Source organism: Eleutherodactylus coqui, chromosome 1 (assembly GCF_035609145.1).
Source record: "Eleutherodactylus coqui strain aEleCoq1 chromosome 1, aEleCoq1.hap1, whole genome shotgun sequence".
Taxonomy (NCBI): Eukaryota; Metazoa; Chordata; class Amphibia; order Anura; family Eleutherodactylidae; genus Eleutherodactylus; species Eleutherodactylus coqui.
The window spans coordinates 245152307-245165665 of record NC_089837.1 but is presented as its reverse complement, the minus strand read 5'-3'; the positions used below and the strand labels follow the sequence as shown (position 1 = coordinate 245165665).

Genomic DNA, 13359 nt, shown 5'->3' with positions numbered 1-13359 from the left:
CTCTATCCTTATTTAAGCAAACACAGGGATGGGACATGCCTAAATGCAGGAAATTTCTTACTGACAAGGACGTACTTTGCCTCTCTACCTCGGCCCTTAGTTAACCCTATGTGTGACAGGGGAATAACCTAAGAAACAATATAGAAATGAAAACAATTACAGACTTGGCTTTGAGATTCAGCAGGCAAATGAGAGATCCAAGATCATGCTCTGACTCCAACCACAGTCAGAGCCAGACTGAAAATTCAACAGCAATTAAGCTCAGCATCAGGCCAAACTAAATAGCCCTGACAATTACCCACAGGTGCAACTAAGCCCATCTCACCTAATACCACTCCCATCAGAGCCAAAAGATGAAGAACCACATGCAAAACCTGCAGCAGATTATCAGCAAGGCAGCAATCTAAGAACTGCTGCAACACTATTTTTGATGTAGTGTTTTGCAACATGTGTAGACTCAACCATACAAATAATACATGAAATAAACCTTTCAAAGCAATTTCGTACAGTACAGTTTTTGTCTTGTTAACCAAAACAAGAAGTGAATAGAAAAGGCACCAGAATCGCATATCTTTTCTTTCGACTTTTCCTCTCTTTCAGATCCACCCCTACAGTAACCTTATACAAAGGAATTATACAGGTAGAAAGTGCTGAATTCTTTACATGACAGCTACAGGGTCTGAGTACTTACAATATAAGGTGTCTCTTACATCAGTGTAAGTTGGTATGCGCATATCTCTCATGCGTGAGAAAGCAGCAAGTATGCAGTGACATGTGTACTTGCTGTGTGCCAACAATACCCATACACTATCTTGCCATAATAGCGGATGCCGCGTTTTTTTGTGCGCGTATTTCTCACGCTGTGTGTGAGAAGCACAGGGAGATTGGTACTGGGTATTATGCACACAAAAACTGCACGCATAATACACTGACCATATGTTCGAGTGAGAGAGGTCCAAGACATTACTTTTCACTGCTCTACTGCAAATATTTAGCATCATGTGAACTTGAGCAGTTTAATCAGTACACAGTGAAATCTAGAGAGACATCTCTAAGTAGGATCTGCTTGTGACTGCTCTTCAAGATCATTTAAATGATAGTTGCAACATACTTATCAGTGAAGGAAGTCATGTGTAGAGATAAGACTATCAGAGTATATGCAGCTCTTCTTCATTAAGCATATAAAGGGGTAGTGGGGTGGGATTTCCATTGTTTATAGAATATAATTATATCTACAGACCAGCTGACATACCCGGCTTCGTGTAAATTAATGTGTAGAAGCCCTTAATCACGAGTTATTCAACGAGTGAAAAATCAGTGAGGGCTTTTGTATTTATATTTATAAAATATATATATACATATATAAATATATATATATACATATACATACAGATGTGAGGTATAAACACATAAGGGCTTCTTCGCATGGGTGTGTTTTAGTCCCGTTATGTGGCTGTATCGCGTTTTTTCACGGATTTTTGCACTCAGAATTTAATAATAAAGACTCCATTATCTTTTCTATTTAGGACCTAAAGAATGTTCGTGCCAAATTTCAAGTTTGTACGACACCGGGAAGTTGGAGAATTAGTGATGAGCAAGTCAGTGAGTGAGTCAATCAGTGAGGGTTTTCTCATTTGTATATATAGATGTGAGGTAAATTCTCCTCATTATATAGACAGATAGGTAAATTAAATTCTTCTCATCATATATGTACACACAAGGTGGCTTTTACACGGCCGAGAAAATCGCTCGAGATTTGTGTGTTGCGAGACACACAAATCTCACATGAATATGAACCCCATTCTTTTGAGTGGGGTCATATACATGAGCAATTTTTTTCCGCATTGCATCACAGTGCAGAAAAACAAATCTCAGCATGTCCTATCTTTAGGCATTCCCTTGGAATGCCTCACTGATTATTTTCAATCGGGCCGTGAAAAACATCGAGCAGCGTACAAGAAGCACTCAATGCAAAGTTTCCCACTGACAACAATTGGAAACACTTGCTGATTTGGCGGAACACTAATTCCCTGAAGTGATGTAAAATGTTTTTGCCACAAAACCGCCTCAGATCCACAGGGACCTCGCCCGTTTCAGAGCGTGATAGCAGGCCCACGTGAAATTAGCCTAAAGGTGAGTAAAGGTCCATTTAGAGGGGACGAATATCGGGCAAACGATGCCCGACACTCATCCCCACATACACTCGCTCCCATACTGCTGCACAGGAACTAGTATCACTCACTGATCGTTCAGTACTGAATGGCTACTATGTTAAGTCAATGGAGAGGGGTGGGGGAGCGCAAGGAGAGAAAAGTATGTGTGGGGACAAGTGTTGGGCATCGTTTGCCTGACATTTGTCCCATCTAAATGGGCCTATAGATTCTTTTCAAAATATATATGCATAGATAGGTGAGATAGATTCTCCTCAGTATATACACATAGAGGTGAGGTAGATAATCAAGTTGTTACCCCGAATTTACATGATTCGCATTTTAATTGCAAATTATCATGGTTGGATAATGAATTTCTCAAAAAGGCCAACTTAATGCGCCTCCACGACCTGAAGGTGGTGTGTATCCAAAAAAACTTATTTCCCTAGGATTTATGGTTTCAGAGAAAATAACTATCTCATGTATCACAGCTTTTCGCTGATTTTCCTGCTTTGAAAGGAATAATCAAGTTGTGACCCCTTTACTTTTCCTATTCAGGACCTAAAAAATGGTTGTGCCAAACTTTACGTTTGTACGTCAATGGGAAGTTTGAGAATTAGTGATGAGCCAGTCGGTCAGATAGATAGATAAGATAGATTAGATAGATAAGATAGATAGATAGATAGATAAGATTAGATAGATAGATTGATTAGATAGATAGATAGATAGATAGATAGATAGATAGATAGATAGATAGATAGATAGATAGATAGATAGACTAGAACACTGTTTTTTATACAGGATGTCAATGAAGGTCGATAACAAGTAAAGTTTATCTTAAGTTTTTATAGGCATGTCAATATGCGCTGCTTGGAAAATAGGAAGTCAGAAGTTAGAGCAGCAGCCAAAAATGTGCTCAGTATATCATTTATACTAACATATAGATATAGAGATACTACTATTTTATGTTCATTTTTTATGGCTGTTTTTGCCAAAATAATAACAGGAAGTGTGGGACATTGGTTGTCAATTTTAAATTGGCTTCTCGGAATCTGATGATAGAATGTGCTCGGAGAGAGAGAGTCTATCAATCAATAAAAAAAAGCGAGCTAATAAAGTGATCTCAACATCAGTTGCTGACAGGCAAGCAATATGTCTGCACTTCTTATGAAAAATGTCCACTGTCAATATATCTAAATAAAAATAAAACACCTAGCAAACTTTGCTTCAAGCTTTTAACTTCTGAATTCCTGAAGTTTATATATCAAGTTAATATACTAGAAATGATCCTAAGTATAAAGTGTCAGGCCTGTAACTCACCACAGACAATGTGTTCTTCAGAGCGCTTCCATTTCGTCCAGGACATTTTTTCCTCAGAAGAATCATGTCATCCACACCTTCTTTCCGGACGTCACTAATGATTTCTGTCACTTGTCTGTCCATGCCAATATAATAGTCATCCAATCTAGCCTGAAACAACAAGGAGGTTTGTTTATGAAATATGTATAATGAGATTAAAAGGCCAAACGTAGCAAATTTAAAATAGGAAATGTATACATATTGTGAGCGGATTAGTTTGGGATCAACTATGTTAAGGCCAAAGGTCACGTGTCTTCTCCAAAGACATGCAGTCCGCAGCCAGGTATTTGGTTTAACTGATACTTTGTCAGACTTTTTTGTAGCACAGTTGCACAATAAAATAAACAAAGAAATACAAACTTTGCCGTCCGGGAATAACTATTAAATAAACATTTACCCTACCCTACCACTTTTACCTACCACATTTACCCTCCCTACCACTTAACAAACATCACAGTCTTTTGAGCAATCGTACTTAGAGTCCCCAGCGTATGGTAAAACTTCCACAGCACAGAAACATCTTGTGATTTTCTGGTGATATCATCATGAGTAGAGATGAGCGAACACCAAAATGTTCGGGTGTTCGTTATTCGTAACGAACTTCCCGTGATGCTCGAGGGTTCGTTTCGAACAACGAACCCCATTGAAGTCAATGGGCGACCGGAACATTTTTGTATTTCGCCGATGCTCGCTAAGGTTTTCATGTGTGAAAATCTGGGCAATTCAGGAAAGTGATGGGAATGACACAGTGACGGATAGGGCAGGCGAGGGGCTACATGGTGGGCTGCATCTCAAGTTCACAGGTCCCACTATTAAGCCACAATAGCGGCAAGAGTGCCCCCCCCCCCCCCCCACTGTCAGCATAAAGATCGTCCTCCTCTGGCACAGCTGTAACAGCTGTAGCAGAGAAGAACGATGTTTGCCCATTGAATTCAATGGAACCGGCAATACAGCCGACTCCACTGAATGCAATGGGCTGCCGGCGATCGCAGGATGAATGGTCGGAAAGGGGTTAAATATATAACCCCTTTCCTGCAATTCATCCAGAAATGTGTTACACTAAAAATATATACCGGCGTATAAGGCGACGGGGCGTATAAGACGACCCCCCAACTGTCACCTTATACGCCGGTAATACAGTGGAGCAAAGAATAAAAAGCATTACTTACGTTTTTAGATGATCTGCGGCGCTCCTGCAGGCTGTCACTCCCTCCTGGTCCACGGCAGACAAGCTTTCTCCACGAAAGACTTTAAATCCCTGCCTCCAGAAGCACATGTGCCTTCAGCCAATCACAGCCAATGACAATGATGTCATTGAATGGCTGTGATTGGCTGTGTTTCTGGAGGCGGGGATTTCAAGGCTTGAAATCCCCGCCTCCAGAAACACAGCCAATCACAGCCATTCAATGACATCATTGTCATTGGCTGTGATTGGCTGAAGGCACATGTGCTTCTGGAGGCAGGGATTTAAAGTCTTTCGTGGAGAAAGCTTGTCTGCCGTGGACCAGGAGGGAGTGACAGCCTGCAGGAGCGCCGCAGATCATCTAAAAACGTAAGTAATGCTTTTTATTCTTTGCTCCACTGTATTACCGGCGTATAAGGTGACAGTTGGGGGGTCGTCTTATACGCCCCGTCGCCTTATACGCCGGTATATATTTTTAGTGTATCACATTTCTGGATGAATTGCAGGAAAGGGGTTATATATTTAACCCCTTTCCGACCATTCATCCTGCGATCGCCGGCAGCCCATTGCATTCAGTGGAACATGCTGTATTGCCGCTCCATTGAATTCAATGGGCAAACATCGTTCTTCTCTGCTACAGCTGTTACAGCTGTGCCAGAGAAGAAGGATTTGTCTTCTATATGTTCTCAATGGGGTCAGCGCTGCTGCCGCTGGCCCCATTGAGCGCATATAGAATGCATCCATAGCGAGCAGCGGGAGGGGCAGATTTCAATACTCGGGTGACACCTTATCTCCCCAGCCACTCACAGCAGGGGGGTGGTATAGGGCTTAAACGTTGCAGGGGGAAGTTGTAATGCCTTCCCTGTCTTTATATTGGCCAAAAAAAAGCGCTAACGTCTCAGGGAAGAAAGTTTAATTTACCAGAACACCGCATGGTGTTCGTTACGAATAACGAACATCCCGAACACCCTAATATTCGCACGAATAGCAAGCTCGGACGAACGCGTTCGCTCATCTCTAATCATGAGCTCATTCATGCTCGGGCAGCGTGCTTACACTGCAGGAATGAGAATCGTGCAGTTCTCGTGCACTAATTGTTTAATACTTCGTGAAACACTGAATGATCAGTGTTTAAACGGCATGAGAAGCGCGCAAGCTGGCGCTGGTTTTTATGCCAGCTGAAACTGAGCGACGAACAAGAAGTGCATGATCATGTTAAGGGCTTTTACCCACTAGCGTTTTTTTAATGCTGCGATATCGCTGCGCTTTTTTTCTGCAAATGTCAATGGGACTTTCTAATGTTAAAATCGCATCGCACACAAATCGCAGAAGCGCAAACTTGTGATCTTTGTGTGATGCGATTTTAACATTAGAAAGTCCCATTGACATTTGCAGAAAAAAATGTAGCGATATCGCAGCGTTAAAAAAAAACACTAGTGGGTAAAAGCCCTCAGGCTGTATCTGCATGGGCGATTTTGTAGCACTATTTAAAAAAAAAAAGGAAAGCTTCCAATTTGCTGACATTCCTATAGGTTTCCTTTTTTAATGGAATAAACAGTGCTGTACATAATGCTTGATATACTATGACCCACCAGTGTTCCCTCTCCGTTACACTATGACATCCCCTCTGTCTCTACTATACATTCCATGAACCCCTGTTTACATATACTCATGTATCACGCATCACACATTGGTAATGCAATGTAATAAATAAAACAATATAGAAAAAACAAAGATATGTTATTATGGAAATAGTCTGGCCATAGAGCCAGTGGTGGAAAATAACGTTGTGATGACAAAATACAAGTGAAGACAACATGTGTCAGGTGACATAAAATATTAGTACACTATAGTAGTAGCGCCTCCTATATACTATGAATCCAAGTTTCCCCCTACATCTTACAGCATGAACTACTACGTCTTCCCTCCTATACACTATAACCCCCTGTGTATCAGTAGTGTACTGCTCAGCGTTCTGCCTCACCTATACCTGCAGTATCTCCTTCCCTCTTCTCATCCCAGTCCCTAAAAAAAGCATGGTTTTGGCGATATGGATTAACACTGAGTGTGATTTGACTCTATATCAGCACACAGGGGGAAATTTATGAAGACCAACATTTTAGATGCCAGTCTTAGGGCTCAGTCAGATGGGCGTTTTTATCTGCGAATTTATGTGCGCAAAAAAGCATAACCCAAGCGGGTGTCACGCTGCAAAAAGCCGTACCTGGCTGCGCTTTTGCGCACATAAAGTGCTCTGTCTGCTATGCCCTGCTGCGGCTGCGACAGCTGCAGCAAGGGATTTTTGGATGTGAAACTCCTAGATGCTGTCACATATGGCCTCACCTTGTTGTCAATGGAGCCGGCAGCAGCAGTGGCGGCCCCACTGACATACAGAGAACATTGTGCTCCTCTGCCACAGCTGTGACAGCTGTGGCAGAAGATTTCTTCATCTCCGCTGGGAGTCCCCTTTGTCACTGAACACAGCACTACATAGCAGTTCAGGAGAAGACCCGGCTAGACGCGCCTGAGCCCTGGCAGCTACAGAGAGGTGAGTGTATATATATATTTTTTATTTTTTACAAATTTTAGGGATGATTTTTCAGGGAAGGGCTTATATTTAAAGCCCTTCCCCGAATATCACTGCAGGGCTTGCTGCCAGCCTATTGCTTTCAATGGTGCTGGCTGTAGCACCGGCGTCATTGAATTCAATGGGAGAACATCGCGCTCCTCTGCCACAGCTGTGACAGCTGTGCCAGAGGATTACAATCTTCACTGTATGTTCTCAATGGGGGCGCCGCTGCTGCCACCGGTCCAAAAAGGACAGATGCCGCAGTTACCTGCGTTTTAAAATCCGCTGCCCTATATTTACCGCTGCACATTTTTGCGTGCAGGTAAATATCGGACATGTGACCGCTGCCATTGAAAAGCTTTGGTTCCTAATACATGCGGATCGCAAACGCAGCTAACATATGCACATAAAAACGCCCGTCTGACTGAGCCCTTAATATGATTTTCCCCCAGCACATAACCACTCCAGACCAGATTTATGTATAATTTATGCCAGAAACTGGCATAAATTATACCAGAAATGCATGTTACAACACGATGTATGGACACGATGCACCTAATACATGAAAAGGGGCAAGCACCTTTATATATTAAATGCATTTCTACAGCTCCATGTACCTACACAGAAATGTATGGCCGGTCTGACATAGCATACATTTCTGGTATAATTTCTAGTGTAAATTATACATAAATCTGTTGGTCTGGGGCAGCTACGCCCCCTGCCAACATGCTCCATTCACTTTTTCACAAAAGTGGTGATGCCATTGCAAAAAACTAAAAAGTTTCAAATTTTGGGATTTTCGTAAAACATTGTGACTTTTTTACGCCACAATTCTCAGAATATCCCAAATAGTCCCCCTGGACAGCTATTCTAAATAAATATGTAACTTGTATATCAACAGGTAAAGTGTACACATGCTGTATTTACAGTGCATTACAGAGTATTTACTGGCACCAGCCTCCCAGTAAAAATACAACCCAAGCTGGTAATCTACCATCCTAGTGGTAACCCAAGTCTGCACTTATGTATTTGTACTCCTCCTCTTACATGCTGTTTTTTAAGCAGGTGACCCCTCATGATTGCCTTGCTGCTGGACCTGTTTATAGTCATCCCTTTTCTTGAGCTGTCCCGATCGCTTCAGCACAAGTGGAGATGGAGTGTGAGGCTGGGAAAAGAAAAGGTCAGGTCATCCTACTCACTATCTGCCAGCTCTCACTCTGCCCATGCTCTTTCTGCCCCACTCGACTCCTCTCCAATCAGAGCTGAAAGAGCAGTGCTGCTGGACTGTGATAGACATGATGATTGGTTGGTGTAAAATGTCTATCGATTTGCACTAGACGTATTATGTGTGTTTTGTGACTTCAGCCTAATGTGAAACTCTGCTGCATAAGGAAAGAGTTAAATCACAGTGTTATGTTATTGCTTATGTATTCATCTTGAGTGTTTTCCCAGTCCTCCCCATCCCCCACACAGGATCTTCTTCAACAAAGAGATATCTACTTTCACTTTCAGGTTCGAGCACATGTTTGTGAGACAAAGACTTGCTTATACATTGGACTTGAGAGAAGGTGGGCAGGAAGGAGGGGGGATTCTATATGATCCGACAAATGAGAATCCTATATGTTACTGATGTAACCTGTTGCACGCCCATTGTGTGTCTGTACAATAAAAGGCCCTGTCTGGCTGTTTCTGGGCAGAGAGCCATTTTGGATATGAGGCTGATAGCTTGTGTCTAATTTGCTCCACGACGTGTGCACACGATACAATTCGGAAGCGACAAAATACCCCAAAGCCTGCTGGAGAAAATCATAATCCAGATCAGGACTTCAAACACATAAGGAAAGAAACATGAGGACTGACAGCGACATGCAGCAGCAAAAGTTCTTCTGTGCCCTCACAAAAGTAATAGTGCCCATGTGTGCCCCCACAAGATAACAGTGCCCACTCTGTGCCTCCACAAGCTAATAGTGCCCCTCCGTACCTCTTATAGTACTAAATCTCTTTCGCCTGCAATACATAGTTGCTATATGTATTATTGGGGGCTGCCCTCACTGGGCCCAAAATTCCATTCTGACTATATTCTTTGCACATTATACCTTACATAATAGTGCTCATAACCCAACTCTTCCCTCAGGACAGAAGGAAGGAGGAGTCGGATTATATGCACTACCAGAATGTCAGTGCAAGGTATATAGTAGCTCATTTCAGTGCCCAGCATAAGCAGCCATGCTGGCTTACTCCAACTATCAGTTTCAACACAATCTTTTCAGATTGAAGCTACCCAAATTGTTTCCGGCCACTCTTTGTGAATAGGCATCTACAGTATGCTAAGTTCTGAGTCATGGAAATGTTTGCCATGTACATCTATTGTAGCTTTAAGGCCCATTTAGACAATGATTATCGCTCAAAATTCGCTCAAAAGCCGTCTTTTGAACATAAATTGTCCTGTCTAAATGCGCTACCATCGTGCACTCTAATAAGCTTGTTAGCCATAGGGTTACCGCTGGGGGCACTGGCGGCTGGCGGTTGCCTGTCTAAATGCGCTACCATCGTGCACTCTTCATGCACTATTCATTCATCACTCATTTCTAGCAAGCTAGAAATAAGCGATGAGCCTTATCAGTGCTGCACGTGATATTTTAGGGGGCGGTACTGATAGTATTCTTTCAGCTTGTATCCCGCTGGGACTTCCCAGCGGGATACCAGATGACAGCTCTGAAAACACAGCAGCTGTATACAGAAGACAGCGCTCCAGCTGTCTTTTGCATACCCCGCTCGGAGCACTCAGCTGTATACCAGCTGAGCACTCCGAGAACACAGCAGCTGTATACAGAAGACAGCGCTCCAGCTGTCTTCTGCATATAGTGGGAGCCTTCATTTACACACTAATAAGCTTGTTAGCCATAGGGTTACCGCTGGGGGCACTGGCGGCCGGCAGTTGCACTTGGCTCCTCCTGACGCCGTGGATGTCAGTGCGGGCGGCTCCGGTCAGGTTTCCTCCATGTTGGTGGTTGCCCGCTCCCACCGGCGATGTGTGGCCCGCCACACTCGGGGATGCGCTCCCTCCGGTCGGCTGCGCGGTTCTCTGTATAGTACACGGCCCCGGGAAAAGCTGGTCTTATCATCTCCCTTATCGGCGTGTCACCTTTCCCGGCCCTGTCTGGGCGGGGACTTTCGCATATCAGGCTGCTGAGTACTTGTAGAGGTTGCCAGTGTTTGGTTAGGGTTAGCTTTGCTAGCACCCGCATATACTGTTCCCGACTGTTTTGTTCTTTGACCCTTTTAGGCCTTTGACTCCACTCCTGTCCTAGTCCTTTTGTACTGCGCACGTGTCTTCCCAGTTTGACTCGATTTGCCCTGACTACTCTCTATTTTACCCTCGGTCGTTTTGCTCTCGGTAGGTTTTGACCCGGCTGATTTTTACCATCCGTCTACTGTCCCACTTCCTTGGGATCCCTGTCACTAGATCAGAGTAGGGACCGTCGCCCAGTTGTCACCCTGGGAATTAGCCCAGAGGTGCAAGTAGGTAGGGATACGGGAGTGAGCTGTTGTAGGGAATGCCCCTGTCCATCTGTCCCCTACCAGCCCTAACAAAGCTCTGAAGTAGCTAATTAGCTACTTAACAGCTTGTGGAAAGTGAACGCTTAAAACTGTCACTCAAACTACTGTTTGAGCGAATTTTGAGTGATCATCTCGCCATGTAAATGCACAGAATGATGATCGCTCAATTGATTGCTTTTGAGCAAATTTTGAGCGATAAACGTTGTGTCTAAATGAGCCTTTAGTCTGAGCTTTTATATTGACCTGTGTTAAGACCAGTGGCACAAGGTCACCCATTGTCTAAACTGACATACTAAGAGCTGAATACATAACAAAGAACAGATATGGACAATGCTGTGCTTACCTTCAGGGATACACATGCTGCAAACAGAGTCCTGATTAAGGCCTCATACTCATCCTGCATTTGTTTTTTTAAAGTTTCCTTGGAAGTAATCAATTCTTCTTCAACATCTTGCAGCTTGGCTCTGAGTGCAGTTATTTCAATGATAAATTCATGGCTTATATCTGTATTCTAAAGAAGAAAAGAAAAGTTTCAGTTTGAAAACCTGATACTAGTATAGGACTAGGGTGATCTAAGTCTAAGTGTAAAGAATACCTGATGATACTCTTCTTGCATTCCCTTTTTGAGCATATGTACACATTGCATCAAATGATGGCCTATGTTATATATGAAACACCTCCTTTCTATACTATATAGGCTTGTTGTATGTACCTCTCATTCACAGGATAGGAAGAAATAGAAATTAAAGAAATCATGAACTTCAGAGCATTCAACAAAGAATAGGAGGGAATGACAGTAGTCTGCTGTTAATACAAGCAGAATTTGCAAAACGTGTGTAGCAGATTGTAAGTGGTTCAGTGCTGTGTGTGGCCATTGACAATATTTTGGAGCTTCACTACTTGAGGATGGTGCAGTGACAAGGCAGACAAACTGTAATAACTTGAGTAACTTAACTCCACTGGGAGTACAAAGGTTAATGGTTACAGCGAAATAGGTACAAAGCTTGGTGGTTACAAAGCCTCTTAAAGGCACAGGGCTTGGTGGTTATTACTGGCAACACAACAGTCTCTCAGGATGACACACCAGGTTTTGATTACAGTCCTTGTTAATTTCACACAGCAAGTCACTTGAACAGAACTTTGCAGGGCACTTTTATTTGGAGTTTTAGACATAGTCCTTGGTCACAACAGCAGTATTTCCAGGGCTTGGTTATGCCCACAATATTCTTTCAGGTAGCAGTCCAAAGCTATCCCCATATTCCAGTCACACTTCCAGTAAAGGGTACTTCCCAGGCCTGACAGTCTCAAGCAACGGTGTTGCGAAATATTACGGCCTGTGTGAAATATCCCTAAGGCCTCATGCACACGGGTGGATTTCAATTGCAGAATCCGCAGTGGGCATCTGCCGCCCATAGCATGCTATGGCAAAGTGATTTTTTATGCACACGAGTGGAAATCAATTGCAGCTGGGCTCAGAGACAGAACCTGCTATGGGCCTCCCGTATGCAGAATCCGACCTGGTCAGTAGATTCAATCAAATTGTAGAAACCATGTTTGGCTGGGGTTTTCTTTAAGGAGTTAATGTCAGAACAGTTTTTGCTGTTCCTTCCTCTGTGGACTTTAACCTGTTTGTGTACTCACTATGCCTTGCTGCCCAGGTTTCATTTGTAGCACAATGAGTCATAAACACAAATAGTTTTATTGGGCTACACAGAAGAGTCATGACATGCACCACAAAACTACTCTCACCTATACACTTATGTTTACTGGATAAGTAATCTAAATATACTACATACAATTGTGTAACATTCTATTTTATGTTGTTAAGCAGAGAGATGACATGCTGCCTTTTTAATCAAATGGAATTTGTCATGTTCAGATATTATCACTTTTAGGCCTCCTTCCCACGAACGGATTTACGCCTCGTAAATTCGCGGCAAAAATCCGCTGCGTTGCCCCCTGCTATTAGGTTCTATTGAACCTAATAGCTCAATGCTCACGATGCGGAATTCCACCGCGGAATTTCGCACCGTGAAATCTCCCGTCCTCACCCGCAGCATGTTCTATTTGCCGCGGGTGTACGCGCTGACGGCTTCCATTGCAGTCAATGGAAGCCGTCCGTTCACGCTATCTCCCGCTGTAACACAGCGGAAGATAGCGTAAAAAAACGCTTTCCCGCCTACCGCCGCCGCGTCATATGACGCGGCCGGCGCGTCACGTGACACAGCCGGCCGCGTCATGTGACGCGGTGGGCGTGTCACATGACGCGACGGCGGTGGGCGGGGAAGCGTCTTCTTGCTATCTTCCGCTGGTAAGTATGGGGTCTCTGGGGGGCGCCGTGACGGGCTTCACTGCGGAATATTCCGCTGCGGAGCCCATCACGCTCGTGTGAAGCCGGCCTTAAGGTCCAATGCCCATAGACAGATTTTCGCTGCAAAATTTGCAGCCAGACACCCGCCGTGAATTCCGCAGCAATATCCGTCCATATGAATGCTATTTTAAAAGATTCTTCCCTGCCCACGAGCGGAAATCAACTG

General features: G+C 43.6%; 1 protein-coding gene across 1 annotated transcript in view; it reads right to left on the bottom strand.

Annotated features, from left to right (window-relative positions):
• Positions 1 to 13359, bottom strand: part of LOC136632605 (uncharacterized) — a 184460-nt gene that overhangs the window by 36153 nt on the left and 134948 nt on the right. Inside the window, exons 40-41 of the mRNA XM_066607610.1 lie at positions 11166 to 11333; positions 3471 to 3620 (exon numbers count right to left, since the gene is read on the bottom strand). Coding sequence (XP_066463707.1) covers positions 3471 to 3620; positions 11166 to 11333 — 318 coding nt within the window. The remainder of the gene's footprint in view (positions 1 to 3470; positions 3621 to 11165; positions 11334 to 13359) is intronic.